Source organism: Panthera onca, chromosome B3 (genome assembly GCF_046562875.1).
Source record: "Panthera onca isolate mPanOnc1 chromosome B3, mPanOnc1 haplotype 2, whole genome shotgun sequence".
NCBI classification, from domain to species: Eukaryota; Metazoa; Chordata; class Mammalia; order Carnivora; family Felidae; genus Panthera; species Panthera onca.
This window is the reverse complement of record NC_138344.1, coordinates 105,954,658-105,976,239: the sequence shown is the minus strand read 5'-3', so window position 1 is coordinate 105,976,239 and position 21,582 is coordinate 105,954,658. Positions and strand designations below refer to the sequence as shown.

Sequence of the window (21,582 nt, the reverse complement as noted above, 5' to 3'; positions counted from 1 at the left end):
GCCTTTCATCCCACACCCCATAGCTGTCTGATACCATCCTATTCTTGAATAAATAAAGCAAGATCCTTGAGCCTTTTCTGAGTGCTGTACCTCAGTGGTTTTCAACTGGAGATAGGGTTGCCAAATAAAACACTCATATTTCATAGGATATCCTTACACTTAAAAAATTCAAAGCTTAGCACAGACTCAAATGTGACTGGATGTCCTGTGTTTTTATTTGCTAAATCTGCCAACCCTAACTGGAGGTGACTTTAGAATTGCCCTTGGAGTGGGGCACCTGGCTGACTCAGTCGGTTAAGTGTCCGACTCTTGATTTTGGCTCAGGTCATGATTTCATGGTTGTGAGTTTGAGCCCCAAGTCCAGCTCTGAACTGACAGTGTGGAGCCTGCTTGGGATTCTCTCTCCCTCCCTCTCTCTCTCTCTGCCCTTTCCTCACTTGCGTTTCCTCTCCCTCAAAAATAAATAAAAATTTAAAAAAAATTACCCTTGGAGATACAAAATGCAGATGGTTAGGCCCCTCCAGACTTATTTCTACTAAAGTCAGAATTTCTGAGAGCTGTTCTGAGCCATACGTGTGATTAAGAACCACCGTTCTAAAGATGTGAGCTAGTCCTCACATCAGCTCTTCTTTATCGAGGACCTCCTGGGCACAAGACATTGCACTAGGTGCTGGAGATATGACAGCAAATGAAAAGATGTTGGTTGCCCTTTGCGGTCCTGGTGCTTTCGGTCTGGGGTCGGAGAAAGCAGGGGAGCGTAGGGAGACAGACATGAACGAAGTCATCACATAAACAAATACAAAGCCACCCAGGGCTCTTAGTTGTGGAAAATGAGTGGACACTAGCCAGTCTCCTGAACCATCCAGCACCAGGTCGGCTTGCACACAGGGCAGGCTGCCTTACAGGACACTTGTAGCCTTTGAGCCCCAGGCCCTGCCTGCCTGTTTCGTGGTTTCCTAGGAATGGTGTACAAGCAGTGGTGATGTTGGTCAGACCCCTTGGGCCTCCTTGTGATACCTAGAAATCATTGCAGCTCCTACCTCTGGGCCTTTGTACTATCTGTTCCCTTTGTTTGGCATGCTTTTTCCTCTAATTATCCTCATGAGTCACTCTCTTACCTCCTTGAGTGTTGAATATAGGTTACCTTCCAGATGAGGTCTATCTTGACTATCCTATTTAAAATTGCAAATTCACCCCACCCTGTCCCAGCACTCCTGATCCCTAAACCCTACTCTACTTTTTTTTTTCACAGCACTCAACATCTTCTTATATACTATATACTTTACTCATTTATTATATATAGTTGATATACTGTGTTCTCCCACTAAAATATAAGCAGAAATTTTGTTACCTGTTTCATTCATTAATACATCCTAAATACCTATGAAAAAATTTTTTAATGTTTATTTTTGAGAAAGAGAGAGAGAGAGAGCACTGGCGAGTGTGGGGGGAGGGGGAGAGAGAGAAGGAGACAGAATTCCAAACAGGCTCCAGGCTCTGAGCTGTGAGCACAGAGCCCTATATGGGGCTTGGACTCACAAACTGTGAGATCATGACCTGAGCCAAAGTCAGACACTTAACCAACTGAGCCACCCAGGTGTCCCCCAAACACCTATAAGAAAGCCTAACCTGTAATAGATGAGTGAATACTGTCAGGTTAAAGGATAAAATCAATCCTGCTCTATAAAGAATTAGACAAATCTAAAATGTTTGATCCATTGAGGTTCTCCCACAGTCCTAAAGCAACAGATGACCTAGCCATAGTCTGCTCTCCTTACCACCCTCCCAAATCAGTGACCTCAAAGCTTTGGAGAAATGACGAGTATTTCTTGCTTATAAAAGGGCCAGAGACTACTGTCTGAGATATTCTGAAATAAGGACCTGCTGTATGGCAAGGGAAAAACCAAGCTCCTGAAAACTGTTGTCATGGTGTTCCCAGGTAGTCTCGTCTAAGGGAGAGAAATATCAGCAAGATTGCTGGTGAAGTTTTCAGGCCATCTGGATAAACATCAGGCAGAAGGCAGGCATTCACCCAGGGGACTGGGGGTGATTCTCAGGTTTTGTTCTTCTCAAGAGGAGGGGAGGAGAGGAAAAAGAATGATGGTGGGCTCCACCATCCATTAGAAGCCCAGGGGGGATTGTGCATTATGGTAATCTTCACAGCCTGCTTGGTAGAACTGGCAAAACCTTTCTCTTATATTGCCCTACTTTGTTACACGTTTCACTAAAAATGAGTAAAAGTATTGATTCTTATGGGAAATGTAAAGCTCAGAAGTCATTGTGTCCAGACTAAGGGGCTAAGGGACTTAGGGTCCAGACTAAGCTTTCTTTGCTCACTGAAGGAGGCAACATGAAAAACAATGGACAAGGAGTAATGGATGATGTTCAGATTTGTTGATATTGGTGGGCCACATTAGAGAGTTATATACATCAGATTACCTGATGAAATCTGTGAACTTGGAACACTTCCCTGAGAGAAGGTATCAGAAATTAAAACCATGACTTCCAGGATGTTTGCCACATTGAAAGAGAAAAACCAACCGAGGTGCTGTTGCTAAGAAATTGCTTTGTCATTTTTTTTTAAGTAGCTAGATTAAGATAGATAGGTATGTAAAGCGCTGATTAATTGGGCCATAACAGTAATTAGCCTTCTCCTTCAGGTGGCCTGCCTTTTCAGCATAGCCCTGCAAACAGACTATTTTTGTGCTAATGAGATAAATGTGTTTCTCCAGCAACAAGAAAACATCTCCCCTAATGGAATTTTGTTTTATTTCTTCTCTCTATGTCCATCTGTCTGTCCGTGTGCGTGCCTCTCTGGCTCTTTTTTGCTTTGTGGGACCACAGAACCATCTGCTGCAGAATCCCAGGGAAAATGCAGCATCTCCGAGGACGAGCTGATCACTGCCATTAAAGAAGCAAAGGGGTTATCCTATGAAACGGCGGAGAGCCCACGGCCGGTAGGCCAGGTGGCCAGCAGGCCCGAGGCCAAGGCCAGGTCCGGGCTGCCGGCCATCCCCAGCCCCCTGGACCACGAGGCCAGCAGCGCCGAGTCGGGGGACTCGGAGATCGAGCTGGTGTCCGAGGACCCGCTGGCCGCCGAGGACGCGCTGCCCTCGGGCTACGTGACCTTCGGACACGTGGGCGGCCCGCCGCCGTCGCCTGCGTCGCCGTCCATCCAGTACAGCATCCTGAGGGAGGAGCGCGAGGCCGAGCTGGACAGCGAGCTCATCATCGAGTCATGCGACGCGTCCTCTGCCTCGGAGGAGAGCCCCAAACGGGAGCAGGACTCGCCCCCGATGAAGCCCGGAGCCCTGGACGCCATCCGGGAGGAGCCCGGCGCCCGGGCCGAGGAGGGCGCGCCCGGCCCCTTCCCCAAGTTCCCCTCGGCCGCCCCCCAGACCGGCCCCGAGCTGCCTTCCGGGGACCGGGCTCCGGCGCCCGACGGGCCCGCGGCGCAGCAGCGCAAACCTGCGGAAGCCACGAGCTCCGGTCCAAGCCCGGCGGCCGCCCAGGGCCCTGAGCCGCGGGGTCCCGGCGTCGCGCCTCCTCTGCTGTTCTTCAGTAAGCAACAAGGTAAAGTGACCGCTTTCCTCATTGAAGCGACTTGTCTGTGCAGTAGTGTTCTTCCCCTGGGTGCTCCTAGGTACTCAGCCTGGCCTGGCTGGTCGACCAGTTGCCCAGAGAACAGCCAGGGGAGGAGGGTGAGGAGATGACGGTGAGAGCGGGCTTCGCAGCTGGGACTTGCATGGGAGGCACGTGCTCCAGGGGGCCGCCCTGCGCTGGCTCAGTCCCCGCACGTCCCCAGTGAGGATCGCTTTTGTGGACGCGCCTGGATCTCCTGAATGGAGGGAATGCGCCCTTGCTTTCATCCCGGGGTTGGATTTCCTCACTTGGGAAGGGTGGGTGTTTTGTGATTGTCAAGGCTCATTTCCAATCTCCCACCCCTCAGTGATGGAGAGTGGCTGCATCGACCCATCATTAGCACATCTATTTCGCACCCAAATTCGCACCCATTTAAATGGCCCCGGTAGCATCTCAGCACCTTCCTCTCTCTTACCCAGGGAACAAGGCATTTGGACCTTGATAAAGGTTTTTGTGTCCCAACTAGTCAGGAAAGACAGGGACCAAAGTTAACGCCAGAATTTCTCTTGTTCTTCAAGCAAGACCTAAGTTGATTTTTAAAGTCACATATAATTGAGGATGATTTTAATTTGGTCGTTATAATATTCCTGTGAGAAATTTTCCTGTGAGTTGAAGACTTCAAACGGGCGAGAAATGGAAGTCGTTTTGTCTTACAGATATTTGTACGTGAAGAGCGTGTAGCATTCTTCTTCCCAAATCATCGACTACACCTGACTGCAGTTGTGTTACAGAATTCAGAAAGGAATCAAAGAGTCAGTGAATAAATTAAGCCCTGTGCAGTCTAGTTCATGGGCTGCATTGAGGGAAAGGAGGGAACCTCTCTCCAGCTCCTGGGTAGAGAACACCCAGGTAGAACTTTAAAACAAACCCTAAAAGCACAGCTTTATTCAAAGTCCCCTTCCACCCATCTCCTCTGCTTGTCACTTCTTTAGGAGTATTTTGCCTTTGCGGGTAAATGATTTCAAGAGTACACCCTCCTTCCTGTGTATATGCTAACCCAGTGATCTTGGTGGTGATTAAAGTGCTTCATATAAAAATAGAGGGCAAAATCTTTCCCATTATAGATTGAAAGCTAGCTTCTAAATTCTTTCAAATTAACACATTGGAACAGGGGAATCTAGAGGGATGTAATAAAAAGATAACCCTGCTGCATGTTTACTGGTGGCTTAGACACATGGCATTATCATGTAGGGGCAGATATAACTGACTTTCAATTTCCCAAATAACTCTTCCCTGAGAGTTTAAAGTATATTTAGTGCGTGCAATAGTGAGGATATTTGATGACATTTAACAGTGGCAGTGTGTGTTTGTTGGGTGAATATTGAAACCAATTTGGATTCTTTTCCTACCACTCTGACCGTGATGGGGATGGACCCTGAAACTTGCAGGGAGCCCTGGGGAATAGCATAAGCACACACCATGTGCCATCCCTTCCGGTCCTGAAGCAGTTGAGCTTGAGTCTTGCTGAACCTGAGTTCCTATCACTGTACTTCAACAGACCTGCGTTTCCATTTTATCCCCTAAATAGCATCCCTGAAATAGTCACCATGTGTGCAGCGCTGTTCAAGTATATATATTCTCAAAAGCAAATAAATTGGGAAGCTAATAAGGAGAAAATTGAATTGTGCAGGCCCATTTCTCTCCCTAGTAAATCTGAGAGATAAGTGTGACAGCTGGGATTGACTGAGTGACCAGACGTCTCATGAAGAGCTAAGGCGATGGACAACCACAGCTGTGAATGCAAAGGCTTCCGAGCCAATTCTAGTGTCATTCTAATCTCTGTGCAAGTTGCCCCATATGGCTTGGACCCTCTCCTGCCAAGTTCAGACATTAGAGAGAAGAGAGTGGCAGTCTTTTCAAATGATTCAGGCATGCCAGGGTGAATAACCTCTGCTCTCTGCACCGAGGGGTCCTTTGAAATCCAGTCTCCTGCTGAAACTTACCGCTCAGCTGCATTATGTATAAAGAGAGTCTAAAAGGCCTTTCTGGGGCAGCCAAGCACCCGAGGTCTTGGGCGGATGACTCAGCGCTGCCAGCATGTTATCTGAGCTCTGAGGTTCCGCCTCGTCTCACCTGCTCCATCTCAGCAGGTGAGAGGATCAGTGCTGCCCAGCATCCCCCAGGCCGTTCTTAATCACTGTCAGTGGACAGTAGGATTGTGCTCACGTCAAGCAGGACTCTGTCAGCAGTAAAGTCAGGTCAGCTTCGGTGGTTTCCTGCTCTTGCCCACTGAAGCCTCTGGCCGAATGAGTGCATTCAAGTTCAAGTATTCACAGCATGCTCATCTCCCTGGCTTTGGAGCCATGTTGCTGAGGCTGAACTAAGTTGCAGAAAGGTCCAGAAATATTTATTTAGAATAAGGTTTGGCAAATACCTGATGGCATCGTAATATGTACTGTCAAGGAGTTTCGGGGTTTACTGGTGCACACGCCCTGATAAGGTTTATTTTTGGATCTTTTTGCCCTTCAGAGGCCTCTAGAGCTATTGCACCGGAGACGAAATGCAGTTTGTCATATTCCAGTTCCCTTCCTCTGTGCACCCTTGAACTTCTGCTGCCCTATAATTCTGCTCTCCCACGCCTTCCAGGAAGGTCTGTGAGGAACATCAGAATCTGAGAGCATGGATAAGTTTTCATTGCCGCAAGGTTGACCCTGACTGTTAGGAACATCTGAGTGAAAAGCCAATGAAGAGATTCTCAATAAAACACTGATACCCAATGTGACTCATCAGGATGTATGTGTGGTATTTACCAAACCTGTAGATTTTTTTTTTTTTATCAGTGTTCCTCATGGTTCATCTTCTAGGGAACACATTTTTGGGAAATAGTGTTCTCTTCCTACTCACGAACTCCCTACATTCTGATTTCTTTACCTTGCAACTCAAAAGTAGGGTGCTTGGACCAGCCATGTGAGTCTTATGTGACAGCTATTAGAAATGTCACTCCATCCCAGACCTACAGAATCAGAATCTGCGTTCTGACAAGATCCCCTAGTAATTCCTAGGTATGGCAGAGCTTGAGAAGCAGTGTTTTAGACTGTGGCAGCCAGCTTTCACATTCCTACCTGTAACCATCCTGATGAAAGTCACCAGTGATACCTTCTTGCCCCTAAAATGGCCTCTTTTGAATCTCATCTTTTTGTCCTCTCTGGTAATTTAATATCATCCTGCTGGCCAGTCCTGAAAACACTAGAGAGAAAGTGGTGTATGTTCAAAATAATACATTTAAACTGCACAAAATAGTGCAAAATAAAAGTTACAGTCCCCCTTCTCCACCATCCTGATCTAATTCTCAGAGATAATCATAGGATTTTGGTTTGGTTTTGCCATTCCTGTTCCTTTCAGAAATTTTCTTGAAGTATTTGGGCACATACAATTTGTTACCGCACAAGTGCTATCACATTGAACTGACTGCTTTGTAACTTACTTCCTGTAACAGTAAATTCCACGACAATCCCCACTCTCGTGAACACTGTTCTCTCCTTCTCGGAACTTTTTCCTCCTTATTTCCCTGATGTTTCCCCTTCCTGCTCCACCCCTTACTCTCTGACCTCTTTTCTGATCTTTTTTGCCACCTTCCTTCCAGTTCCTGTCTTGCCTCTGAGTTCTGTCCCTGTCTTTCTTTGTCCCTCATTTCCTTGCTGTCCCCCACACAGGTTTTTAGCCACTGCCTTTGGTGCCCCACCTCACAGATCTCTGGCTTTGGCGAATTCTCCTTAGCTCCACGCCCATTTCCCCACTGTTGGCTGGACATCCCATAGACCCTCCAAATGTAATATGTTGATGTTATTTGTCAAACTCTGCTCCTTTCCTTCCTCTGTGCCCTTCCTGAGCTGATGACAGGTTATCATTTGGGCTTCACGTTGGCTTGAACATTCAGATCGGGTCTAGATCTAAATAAAGACTCCCTAGCCTGAGACAAGGTTAAAAGTGCAACCTGAATGTAAACACTTCAGTGGAAGTCTTGTGGTAGTGTTTGGTTATAAAATTATCATCCAGATGATCCAGAATGTTCTTAATAGTTGAACGATTATCAAAATAAAAACTACAAAATGTAAAAATCCTCTTTGTGGCACTCTTAAGAAGGCATCCAGTGATACCAGTTTAAGAAATACCAGGTTAAGCCAATAGTCCTCAAAGTGTTGCCTGAGCACCAGGTTTCTCAGAATCTCCTAGAGTACCAATTAAAAAATGCAGGTTCCCACTCTGCCCATACCCCAGAACTACAGAATCAGAATACGCCAGGGCATAAACCTGTACTTTCAATGAGCGTGCTGAAGAGCATTCTGGTTATAAGCAGATGAGCCGGGCAGCCCAGACCCGTAGTAAAAAAACACCTTGGTGAGTGTGCCCCTAGGTATATGTTGCTTTTTAATTAGAGAGACTGAGGGGGCTCTCAGCTGCTTCCATCCCTTCTCATGCCCCGGGAAGCAGGCCTCTGCACCTTTTCTCTCTGTGGACACCAGCTGCAGCAGCTGGAGCTTGCCGGGCTCTGCCCCTCATGGTAGGGAAACGCTTCTCTCTTCCCTGGGGGAGTGATTTGCAGGAAGGCTACCAGATGGAGGTCTTCTAAATAGACCTAACATTTATGATGTTTATTATTGCTTCTCATTATTAGGCCAGATATTGCTTCTGTCCTAAAACATTTGAAGAGAACCAAAATAAGTGTGACCCACTTACTTTTCTTCCCGTAATTCTAAGCAAAAAAAAAAAAAAAACCATCTTCTAGTCCCATATTTTATTTGCTTTCATGAGACTGAATTCATAAGTCAGGCTGTCAAGATTCCTGGAGAGTCGCTACCTTTCACAGCGCACATTTCAGAATCATTCTGAGGACTTAGGCCCCTTCCCTTGTAGCGGCTGCCCCCGGCACCAGCTTTCAACAAGACGGACCTGGTAGCTGCTGGATAAAGTTTGGCTTCTGTGAGGATGAATGCAATGTAATACTTAGATGGAGACACTGAGCCTTCCATCTCAGACTATTCACAACAATTAAGCTACTTTTATGAGACTTTGCCCCGCGATAGAAGGTGCTGTCCTGGCCTAGGCATCCCAAACGAGACTGCCTGTAAGCCGCTCACCTCACTGCCTTTACCTTCTGAAGTAGTCACAAGGCAAGCATTGGCCCAGATTGCATATTGATCTATGATTTTTAAATGGTGACTTCAGAACACTGGGGAGATTTTCTTTTCAGGCTTGGATAGAATTGCTCCACCCCTTGGTGGCCCCAGAGCCTATTCTTTCTAGTGACAGATATTCTTTGATACTTCAGTAGGGTGTGTATAATAAAGATGTGATATGCTGATTACATCTCTGTTATATTTCAGTGTCATTTTTGGGGACGTAGTAAACCCCAACTCCCTAGTAAATTTTGCCTGGGCACAGAGTGGAGCATAGATTCGCTCCTAAGATGGATTCAGGTCAACCTTGAACTTGCCTGTAGAGACAGAGTTCACAGATGGCAAGCATTATGGTGCCTCTAAGAAATAATGACCCTGTTAGATGGTGATTCTGATTCATCATCCAGCTCTTTTACCACTCACGTAAATCATCCTTTCTTGCTGATGTAATCATGCAGCTTGGAGGATATAACTCACATACTTCTAATTCTCAGAGCCAAGACCTGCTCCAGGGTATTCCCCACCCCTTTTAAATGCTAACCTCACCTTCCACTGAAGTCTGGATGAGATACTCACAGATATAGTCTCTGCATTTCTGGATTCTATCTTTGCAACCCCACAAAACACTCTAATACAGAATGAAATAAATTTTACTGAATGTATGCCAGCCTTGCAAAAGCAAGACGTTACCATTTCATTTATCCTTCTTTTGAGTCAACCAATAAGGTATACTACATGCCTGATGCTGTCCATATAATGGTGACTAAGGCAGACATGAATCCACCTTTGTGGGCTTACACTGGTGGGGAGGAGGGGTTTCGATGAAAAAGGAAATCAATAGAATGATGTGTATGAGAGTGAGAGTTTCCTGGTGGTAGTGACACTTAGATAGGAAGGTCAGAGAAGGAGGAAATTGCGTAGTCCACTATCGCAGGAGATTATTCAAGAGGGGCTCCTGGGTGGCTCAGTTGGTTAAGTGTCTGACTCTTGATTTTGGTTCAGATCATGATCTCATGGTTGTGAGATCCAGCCCCACATCAGGCTCTGAGCTGACAGTGCAGAGCCTGCTTGGGATTCTCTCTCTTAGTCTCTCTCTGCCCCTCCCCTGCTCACGTGTGCTTGCTCACTCTCTTTCAAAATAAATACACATTTAAAAAAAAGAGAGAGAAATAATTAAAATTCCAAATAACAGAAAATACCAAGCCCAGAGGCAAGAAAGTTCTGGGGTCATTCTAGAAACTGAAAAAAAAGGTCTGTGTAGATAGAGTGTGGGAGGCAAAGGGGACAGTGACAAGAAGTGGGATTGGAAGGTTGGCAGTGCCCTTTCATACCCAGACCAAGGTGCAGAGTTTGGTCTTTATATCAAACATTGCAGGAAGCCACCAAAAGATTTTGAAACTTGGAAGTAACATGACCTGCTTTCCATTTTTTTGGGGTCACATTGGCTGTTGTAGGGGGGAAAGATTGGAGGAGGACAAGTATGGAAGCAGGAAGGCTGATTAGGAAGGTATTGCAGTAGTGGGGGCATGGGATGATGGTGACTGGGAGAGAGTGGTAGCAATGCAGGTGGAGAGGAATGGATGGATTTGAGGTGGATTTTGGAGACTGACTTCATAGGACTTACTGATGCATTGGATGGGTGGTTGCAGTGATCTTATTCCCAACACCTCTCGGTTCCATTTCAGTTTTCCGTCACCATAATGATTACAAGTAGATGCAAAAAGATTTACAAAGGGAAAAATACCCTAAACTTTGATGCTGTCATTGAATCTGTGTTTTTGTGTCCGCTGCTAGAAACTATCCATTTGGCTGATGATGGCACTGAAATACTCTCACAGTTTGAGCTGTATATCTAGTATATTTCCATGGCCAAGCAGCTGAGGGTCTAATGGTCATCAGTGTGTTTAGATGACAGGGATGTTTGGGTGGCTGGGGCTGGAACTGAAATGAGGGTCAAATATGGTACCTGTGGAGATTAAATAAGGCATGTAGTTAGGTGGGCAGGGATTGTGGACAAGCAAATCAGTTATTTAAATAGAATTAGATAAGAGGCACCTGGGCAGCTTGGTTGGTTGAGCGTCTGACTCTTGATTTCAGCTCAGGTCATAATCCTAGGGTCGTGGCATCAAGCCTTGCATCAGGCTCGGCACTGAGTGTGGAGCCTGCTTCAGAATCTGTCTCTCTGACTCTCTCTTTCTCCCTCTGCCCCTCTCCCCTCCTCATACTCTTCCCCACCCCCTGACTTCTCTCTAAAATAAAAATAATTTAAAAAAATAGAATTAGATACAAGGTTGGGTAGAGGCTGGAACTCATAAAAGCTTCAGAAATCCTAAAGTACAGTCCTAAATATGAATAAAAATTATACTAACAAGCAAATTTGTTATACTAACTAGCAAAGAAAAGATAGTACCCTGGCAGAGAGCAGAGGTTAAAGTCAGAGGAAAGGTAGCTTTATGGCAAACCCTCAAATTGGGTCTGAAGGAGGGACAAGCATTCCATTGGGTGTAGTTACCTCAGCCCAAGGCTACCGCTGACCGTGGGCTTTGTCTGTGATTACTCAGTGCTTCGGAGTCAGTAGGCTCTGTAATAGTCCTTCTGAGTTTTAAATGACCTACGCTTGAGGCAGTAGTCCTCCTGTGCCTGGTGAAGTATTGATACAGGAACTTTCTCTCTCCTTGTGGAAATTTGGGACACTTGGTAGGGAGAAAGGATTAGGTGCTCAGTGGAACTGTTTGCTTCTTGTCGACAGTGTTTCTCAAAGTGTTGTTGGTAAACCATTTATGTCAGAAACAAATTTGTTTTTTAAAATACAAATTCCTAGGATCACCCCACGGTCTCCTAGTGAGGGGCTTGAGGAATCTGCTTCATTAAGTAGCTTCCAGTGAATCCTAGGCACACCAGAATTGGAGAATGATGAGGGAATTTTGAGGAATTATGAGGCTGAACTTTCAGAACACTCAGAGTAATCTTTGGCAATTTTTTTTCCTGTAGTGCCCCAACTTCTTCAGGGCTTGAGCCAGAATCCTCAAAGTTGGCTTTTCTGTTTGGGCTTAGAGATTAATTAAAATGGTTCTTGTATGGAGTTTAGAATGAAGATAATACTGTTAACTCTGAGACTTCCACCTCCTCATGGGAGAAGGGGAGGGGAGGTCATGTGAGTCTTACCAGCTCACTCTGGAGGATGCTTCTAACATCTCCCGACCTCACAAAGCCTCCAGAACAAAGACCCCAGAAGGACATGGTGGGAACACAGACAGCTAAACATTCACATTCCCAGTAGTGTAGGGCCTCCTCAGTCAGAAGAGTCCCTCAGGTGGCCTCTGTTTATAGCTTGGAAAATTCATGGAAGAGAAAAAAGGCCTGAGGGTGGAGTTGGGCTGTATACTACCAGGCACAGTGAGGAGTTACAAGCTTGATCTCATACAAGATAAAAGATTTCACTACCACTAATGATTCAGTTCAAAGCTGCATATTCTGGTAAATATAGCATTCTGGCTTAAGTCTTCCCTTCTGGCAGTTATTTTCTTACAACTCTTGGCTGAGCACTGAAAGCATGGGGGATTTTTCTACACACAAACTAGTAGCAAAAGCAGATTATGTGTTCCCAAACTAATTCTTTTACTTCCAAACTCACTTTTTTTTTTTTTTTACCAGCCCCTAACATCTCAAGGAGATTTGATTCTACACCTTAAAAATGCAGAGGAAATTAAGTAAAGCAGAAGAGTGGTTTTTGTATTCATTATCTCAACTGAGTGTTAATGTCTGTTGCCATCCAGTGGTTGTGATGAAAATATCCAACCTTTACTTTTTAGCCTCATCTCAAACTGCCAGGATTTCAAATTTACAGATCTCTTGGGATATGATGTAAGAAAATATGTCTTTGATTGATTTTACAGTGGCCACTAAATGGCTAAATGGCTGGGCCATTTATGAGGTGATTGATCAGTTAAATTATTATCCATATTGGCGGGGGGGGGGGGGGGGGGGGGGAACCAGCACAAGGACAGTGTTTCAAAAGATATTCCTAAATGGGTAACCTAGTTTTTATCAGAATTAATTTTAAGCTATACCATTTGGCCTGTAACAAACACAAAATATAACATGATGTAGAATTTATGAACCATAGTTTCCTACTAATTGGAGTTTTTGGATCAATGCCCTCATTTTAAATTGAAGTCAAAAACTTAGGTATAGTCAGTTGTTCCAAATGATATTTCAGGGGGAGAAGAACCAGGATTTGAAATAATATCTGATTGATTTGCATCTAGTGCCCTTTTCCAAATAAATTGATTTCCAAGTAGTTTAGTTGTTTTTAAGAAAATCTAAAAGTTTCTCTATGCCAAGTTACTTTAGAATATAAAGATGTAAGATTTATTATCATAAATGTATATGTACATAAATAGGACTTTTATAATAGTACACGATATGTGCGGCTAGGTCAAGTGTTATCTTTATCAGTCAGCTGGAAATTCAGTCCAGTACCCTGGAAAGGATTTAATTTTTCTTTAATTTTAGGCTAGCCAACTGATAATGAATCAATTTTACATAAAGTCATAGTTTTCTCTAAAGTTGGAAATAAATCATATCATAAGTAATTTGATTCTAGATAATTTTGATATGGGTAAAATGGCCTGAGATAAATCATATCATAAGTAATTTGATTCTAGATAATTTTGATATGGGTAAAATGGCCTCATTGTCAATTTGTCCCTTTTATTTTCTTACTCTTCCCCTTTGTTTGAGTCCACATTTTTATGCCCTTTTATATTCCTCTGAACAGAATCTTGAAATTCAGGGTAGATTTTTTTATATTCTGCAAAGATGTGCTCTAATTTCAAAGCCAAAAATCCTGGCTTTGACTTTGATTTCTAAAACTTTTCATGGTTCACATTCTCATTCTTGTGGACACCACACCTTTCCCTCAGATCCCATTAGTGTGTCTAAGAACACAAAAGGACTCCTTGATTGAGAAATCCCCGAGCCAAACCCTAGAAGCTGAGGGCAAAATCCTCTTGAAGAGACACTTTTTGGATTTCAGTGTTACTGTTCATGGGTCACATCTGGACTGTTATGCCTCTAGGATGATACAGATCATTCACTTGAATTGTAAGTTTTATACCTCCAACTGTACATAATATTTGCCCTTATAATTTATATGATGACTATTTTGTGATAGGTAAAGACAGATTTTCTACCACGTTGATACATCCTCTTCCGTAGTACAGTCATTGCTGGGAAGTGGCTTCTCAGTTCGGCATTGCATTTCCCAGCCTTCCTTGCATCTAGGTGAAGCTATGAGCCTCATTCATATCAATAGAGTGTGAGTGGAAGTGAGATGGGTCACATCTGGAGCAATGTTGAAGACACAGTTGTACCTTGTCCTTGAAGGCTCTACAGCTAGGGAATGACAAAAGGAAAAGAAGCGAGGTCCTGGACCAGCTACCTGGAGGAAATCTGCTTGCTAATGCACTCCATGTTGATCGATTACATTAGCTCAAAATAAATTTCTCCCATGGTGAGCCACTGAAATTTTGGGGTTGTTACTATAGCTAGCCTCATCCTGACTGATATGATAACATGGAACATGAGGTTGAGAAAAGCCTACAGTTAGAACATATGTTGGAACACGTGTCCCATAGCTGCACAATTTTATGTCTTGCTTCTCCTTCTCTATACCTATTTTGTACTCTCCTCTACTGATGTTGGTCAGTCCTTCTGCCAGAATTACTGGTAGCATAATTCTGATCCTGTTTGAAAAAGACAATCCTGTCCTCAAGACATTGTGTTGCAACTTAGTGAAATATTGTCAGAAAAATGGAAGAGATCTTTAATAACCGCAGGATGAGTAGCTGGTGCCCTCTGGAATTGTGCAAAGTAAGAAGTAGCCCTCGTGGTGACCATCAGGTTCACCAGAGCAAAAGCATATAAAGTTTTTGTGAGATAAACTGCTGGGAGAACTAGAAAAGTCCCTCTGCCTAGCGCTAGCCCCAGGCAAAATTGGGACATAAACACAGTATCTTGGGGTCCTCTACCTCCCACCACTCTCGCATCCTTCACCTCAACACTGTCCTTCAGCTACTTGAAGGCTCCCAGTGCTCCTGAGGTCTCCTTGCTTCCCTTTCAAAACATGCATTCCCTATATTCTGTATCCTCAGAGTCCTTCATGCTTCCCATTTCTTAGGGTGTACTATACAGGTTTAATTTGATAAACCAATTCTTTTTTCATGTGTTAGTGAGCTAGTGTATGATTCCTCCTATGCAGCAGATCTCCAGAAGGCTCTGAAGGAAGGAGCCACCTTAGGGTAAGTCTAGTCCACTGTTTTAGGGAGTAGTTTCCTCAGTCCAAGACTCCATTCCCAGTAGTATATGTTCTGAAACACAAACATATTAGACTCTGGAATAAACTAGGATGCCTTTTCTAAATTTGCACTGCATATGTACCAGGAGAACTACATCCTAGTGTGGAGATCAGTTCATTGTTGCCTGAGTGTGTGATCTCCATCCTAGTGTGGAGATCAGTTCATTGTTGTCCTCTAAGAACTGGGATCCTCAATTAGAATTAGAGCAGGAGCCAGGCCTAAGGTCCTTCCCTCTCCAGTGGCCCCTTGTCTGGATTCCCCTTCTCTGGATTCTGTATGATTTTGGTTGTATATCCTTGTCTTCACTGGGACAAGGACTCAGGGGCCAGCTGGGTTTGGATCCTGTTCCACCACTTACTACTAGCTGTGTAATTTGGGGCAATTTAACCTGTCTGCACTTCAATTTTTTTCATCTGTTCAAAGGGGAGAATAGTACATGCATCACAGGATTCTTGTGAGGGTTAATTGAAATCATAGGTTAAGTAATTACTCTCATTTTATTACTATTTAAATATTTATGTTAATAATAATTATACAATGAGATAGGACTTTGGAAGAATCTAGCCCAGTTACTAATTTAATGCAGGAATTCTTTCTACAACATATTCTTTCATAAAATTTCAATTAATAAGTTTATAGGTTTTCTTCATATGTCACAGTTTGATTGGCTGCTTTCCAGTGATTTATAGGAAGTTGACTTGATCTCACTAATAAGCTCCTTCCCAAGCATATTGTGGGACAGGTTGCTTCTGGGAAGGCTTTTTAAATCCAGCTGGCCCAATTTATCTTCTTCTGTTAAGTGTTGATTTTTTTACCCAAAATATATATGCTTAGGTCCCACCCTAAATATCCCAGAGTATAATCTTTGCGTGTAACATCCGTATATCAGAATTTTTTAGAATCCCCCAGGGTGATCTAAAATGCCCATGTAAGGTTTGAAGCCACTGAGTTGACCCCAACTGTGGTATGCAGTTCCCTGAATCTTCAGTCCCATTTGTTTTTTCCCCCCAGGCTTCGGCATTTATAGTTTTCCCACTCTGTCAGGCCATATTGGAGTAACAAACCGCCAAATCTCAATGGCTTAGCTCAACAAATATTTACTTCTAGCTCCTACAGAATCTGCTGCTAGTTGGTGGGGGCTCTTCTTTGTCCAACTATAAAGAGATCCAAGCTTCTTCTCTTCTATGCTACCGAATATCAACGTATGGTTTCCCAGGTCACCATGACAGAAGAGAAAGCTGGAGGGGCACGCTCGTTCTTCACAGCTTCCTCCTGGAAATGATACATTTAAGTTTTGCTACCATCCATTGGCCAGAATTAGTGACATGACTCTCTGCTGATGGATGGGACACACTAGAAATTCAATGAGCATGAAGTGCTTATCACAGACCTCTTGAACAAATATCTCTTGTTTTAGAACTTCATAGCACTTACCATTACTTACTATATTATACAGATATTTGTTTGTTTATTTATTGCTTGTTGCTACCATGTAGATTTTAAGTTCTTTAACATCACACACTTTGATTTGCTGCTGTGTCTCCAGTGCCTACAATGGTGCCTGGTAAATAGTAGGGACACACCAAACATTTGGTGAATAAATGAATAGTGACACCAGACACATAGGTGAAGACACTGGAGTATATTATGGGATTTTGTTGTATGTCAGTGTGTTTTATAGCTGTGCTCTTTCCCAAGAGCTCATTTAAATGTTATTGAGTCCAGTGAAAGGTTAAAGAATAATAGGCCAATTAAGTAGAGAATACTGAGTGTGGATCCCCTACTGTTATTCATGAAGAGCATTTACCTCTTGGCTGTGCACTCCTGGAGTGATCAGCTCAGGAAAGGGCAAACGGAGTCAGCAGAGAAAGATGCTTTTCTGCGGTTCAGCTGACATAGCCAATAACAGATTTGAGTTGACAAAGCAGAAGGTGACGACATCACTGTAGGCCTGTGTGCAGCCTTTCTTTGCTGAGCCTATGGAATTTGTACAAGTCCGGTCTATTGAAACTTTATAACCCCCATAAAATGGGACAACTTTCTGCGGTGAATGCTTCTTGTTATTTTGAACGCAGCAGAACCCAATTTAAAAGCAGGACTTGTTATTAAGGTTGGTGTGGAGACAGGCAGTATTATGGGGTGACTAAGGCATGAGCTCTGGAATAAGACAGATATGGGTTTGAACCCCAGTCTACCAGTTGCTGACCTAAAATTTCCCAAGCCTCATCTGTAAAATGTGGCCAATAATTCCTACTCTTAGAGTTGGAATGAGATTCAAATTGAATTCATTAAATGATGTTTTAAGGGGCTTAGGTTAGTAGAAGACCGGCACATTGTAAATGGCAGCAGTTATTACCACGTTCCATGACTGGATCTTGTTTTCTATACTGGATAAGGCTGTACACCCCAGCTATAGTCAGTAATGGGAGTTGCCAAGGATACGAGAAAATGTGAGGCAGTGGGGATGGGCTCCCCTCAGTGAATCAGCCTCCTAGTCTTGGAGGCTGGCAGTATGGCAAGCCTCTCTAGCACAGTGGTGGCAGCCCAGCCATGCACCTGAGCTCCATCAGCAGCCCATCCATCTTCCTTCTACACAGTCGACATTACTGTTCCCCAGGATGGGGAGGATCTGAGTGGGCTGCTTCATCACCATCTGATGCTCACCTGTCACAGCCCCTTCTCAGGGACGTTACTCCCCTTCATCAACGTTTAGTTCAAGCCACCAGCACAGGCTAGCAGGATGGATTCCTCCCAACACAGAAGAGTGACCAGGGTGGTAGCAGCTTTAGCAGAACCATTAAGGCTACTTTCCTTTAAAAGGGACTGAATTCATGGCAAGCTTAGAATTGCAGATTCTTCTTTCCCAATTCCCCAAGCGTAACTATGCACACAAAGAAGATTCATCCCTAGGATTTATTTTTATGGAAAGCTACTTTCTGAACAATCAGATTCTTTAGGAATATTTGAAATATTGTTTGGGGAAAAGGTTTAGCTATGTTGTCACGATGATAAACGTGGAATAACCTCTTTAAAATGGATAGGCATATCCTTGAGGGTGTGTTGCTTACATAAAATGCTTCAAATGACTGCCATTTCTCTCAAAAATCTCTTCCACTTCTGTTATATGCTCTCGGCAGTCCTAAGTAGGATGTAAGCTGGGCGTCCAATTCAGGGCAGTCTCTTCTTGTCTGCCTGGTCCCATATAGGCAGGTGGACTGGCACCGGGCAGATGGGATTTACACAGAAGTTCTGTCTCCGTCTCTGGAGTTTTCTTGTAATATCTTCCTTGGTTAATGCATTTTGCTTCATCTTTCTTTTCCACCAACTTCATACTTTCAAAAATAATTATGTATTAACTCCCAAAATCCATACAGGATATTTCATAGGCACTGACAAAGACTTGTCATCCATAACCTAGTATGTATTTTAATTATCCTTTAGAGAAGACAGGGTTATGGTCAGCTCTTCAAACACTTAACTCTTATCTATGATTTGGAAATGAGTACTCCTGGTTCTTTTCAAAAAGTTATTTAAAAGAGGTTATTATAGAAAGTTGCATACAGATTGGAGAAAATACTATTATGAACTACCACATAAAGATAAACAAAATTTAACAGTCATTACCATTTTTGCACACTTGTTTCAATTGCTTTTGAGGGAAGCATTTTAAAATGAAGTTACAGCCATCAAGATATTTTACCTCTATATACTTTAGTGTACATCTCTAAAAATAGGAATTTTTACTTAGGTAACCATGGGACCATTGTTACATCTAATAAAACAAATACCTTCCATTATCTAATGCCCAGTTCGTATTCAAATTCTCTCAAGATTCCTCCAATTGTTTTTTCAGTTGGTCACTTTTTTTAAAAGATTTTATTTTTTAAGTCATCTCTACCCCCAATATGAGGCTCAAACCCATGACCCCAAGATCAAGAGTCACATGCTTTACTGACTGAGCCAGCCAGGCACCCCTTCAGTTGGTCACTTTTAATTAGCCAATGAGCAAATATCTCTCAGCTTTTATTTTTCCACTACGTTGCCTGTAATAACATGGAACAATGGAGAGTTCCTTTGGGTTGTATGTTATATGATCAGATGTTATTTCCTTTCTTCCCAATATTTTATTATAAAAATTTTCAAACGTATGGAATAGTTGCAAGAGTTCTTCAGTGCACCTCTGTTTACATGGTACTATTTTTAATTCCTTCTCTGACTTGCTGAGGTGACTGAGACTGGATAGTGTCTATACCTCGGATTCAGTTAGACAGTGAATATTCTACGGCTTCTTTTTAGGTAGAAGCTTTAAATAATATTTGCAAAGCAGATAGATAGTGTACTTATTACTTTGCACGGTTTATAAATCTTGAGAGTATCTTCTTCTCCAACTGGCAGCCTGTAAATATTATTAAGCCTGACTTTCAGTTGACAGTACTTTCCTGGGGTATCCCCGGAGAGCCAGGTGCTGCACTGTGACAGTGGCACCACCATTGTGGGTTAAGTGAGAAAAATGACAAGCCACCCTAATACTGGAGCAATTGGAACAGGCAGTGTGTTTACACCTTATGCAATGTCAGTTGTATTTCAACATTATCCAAAAATATCATGCAAAGGTACTTGGAAAAGAGAAAAACAAATCTGGTTTCTAAAGCGTCTGTCTGAGGGTTGCTACTGTTGCTATGGAGATCAGAGAAGCAGATTTTCATGGCTTTACCACACTGAGCTTGTTTTTGAACAGATTCATGAGACTGTGGGCTTTTTTTCTCTCTCCTATTCTGGGTGGTTTTGTTAGACGTAACCTTGCCTGAATAATATTAACATATCACTTGTGTGAAAGCACATTAGATGCTAATGCTTGGAGTTGTTTTTAGCAGAGTGATTTAACAGTACAGGATTCGTTTTTTCATTTGAATGTTTTAAAATAGACTGACTCTCCTAATCAGCATTAACATAGAGCTCAGCTTGGAGCATAAGGAAATGCTAGTTTAATATTTTAGTGCCATCTGCTGTAAGTTTCATGGCATTCTACCCCATCTGGCTTATTTGCAGCAATCCCCACCACCACCTCCCGCCGCCACTTTCTTTTTTAGTCTTAGTAGAACGCAGCAAATCTCCTTCCAAATGTTTTATACTGATTGGCCCTGTTTCTTCCTACTGGTCACTGGATGAGGCTTCTGTCAGAGAAATATATTCCCTTGGCTCTAGGTGTCCATTTCCTGACGACTTCTGCTTCAGCCTAGTGGCTGCACGCATGCACGCGTGTGATAATTATCAAGCAGTTAACACATTCCTAGACCTCTCTGCTTTATCTCAAACGAATGCCTGACTCTTCATGAGTGAACATTTGTAAATTCAGCAACATCACTAAATAAATAATTCTGGAGAACCTATCATGTGCTAGGCTCTTTCCTAGGCAGGGTGGGTGGTGGGAGGAGAGGAGAACAAAGCAGACGCCCTGCTTGCATGGACCATGGAGTTCCGTTACAGGGGAGACTAGCAGTATCCAAGTGAACACATATATTACAGTGTCATGCAGTGGTAAGGGCTGTGAATTAAAAAATGAGGGTGGCAAAGCTACTTTAAATAAGATGGTTAAAGATGGATGATAGGATTAAAATATTGCAATGGACATCTCTAATGTATTACGGTTGCTAACAAGGACAACAGATGTGTCCTCCAAGCCTGTGCCTTGAGGCTCTTATTAAAGACAGATACTTATTGTTAGTCAATTATTTTTGAACATTAACCAGCAACATTGCACAGATGAAAAACAAATCTATTCTTTGAAAGCTGTCAGATTCTGCTATTGTGATGGAACTAGGTAAACTTTGGACTTGACTCAGGTTGACAGTTCTTTAATTCAGCGTACAGTTATGGCTTCTATATGTTGTCTAGTTCTTTGCTGGGTTCCATGGGGGACCATGGGGGGTTTTAAGCCAGGACCTGCTCTCCAGCAGTTGCTTTTCACTGAATACTTAAGCAACTCTCAACCTATCCAGGGGATAGAATAAATGCATATGGAACATTTAAGTAAAAATTCCAGGCACTGTTAAAATTAACTCTCTCTAGAAATGCTACCAATCTTAAGTGCAATCATGTTGGACTTTGGAGAAGAGAGAAGTGTTAAAATGTCCCATGCATCTCTCTTCACCTACCCTCTTTAAATGTCAATTTGAGCTGAACATTGAGCCCCATGGAAATTTCTAATATTTCTGTAATTAGAAACAAAGGAGATTCTGAGGTAATTAGAACCTTGAGCAACCGATTGGATTCCTCTGTATGTACGTGTGTGTGTGTGTGCACTCACATGGGCATTCATTCATTCAGGAATCAAGTCTCAGACACCTTATTACATGTGAGTGACTGGGCTGTGGCTGAGGGAGCTAAGATAAATAATGCCTACAGGTATTTGTAGGGACAAGGATACAGATAAATTAGTGCAATAAAGAGTTACAGGAACAACG

The 21,582-nt window shown here is 43.2% G+C and overlaps 1 protein-coding gene across 1 annotated transcript in view; it reads left to right on the top strand.

The window, feature by feature from the left end:
* RTN1 (reticulon 1) overlaps nt 1-21,582 on the top strand; it is a 226,573-nt gene that overhangs the window by 127,106 nt on the left and 77,885 nt on the right. Inside the window, exon 3 of the mRNA XM_078448192.2 lies at nt 2,845-3,573. Within this exon, the coding sequence (XP_078304318.2) occupies nt 2,845-3,573 (729 nt within the window). The remainder of the gene's footprint in view (nt 1-2,844; nt 3,574-21,582) is intronic.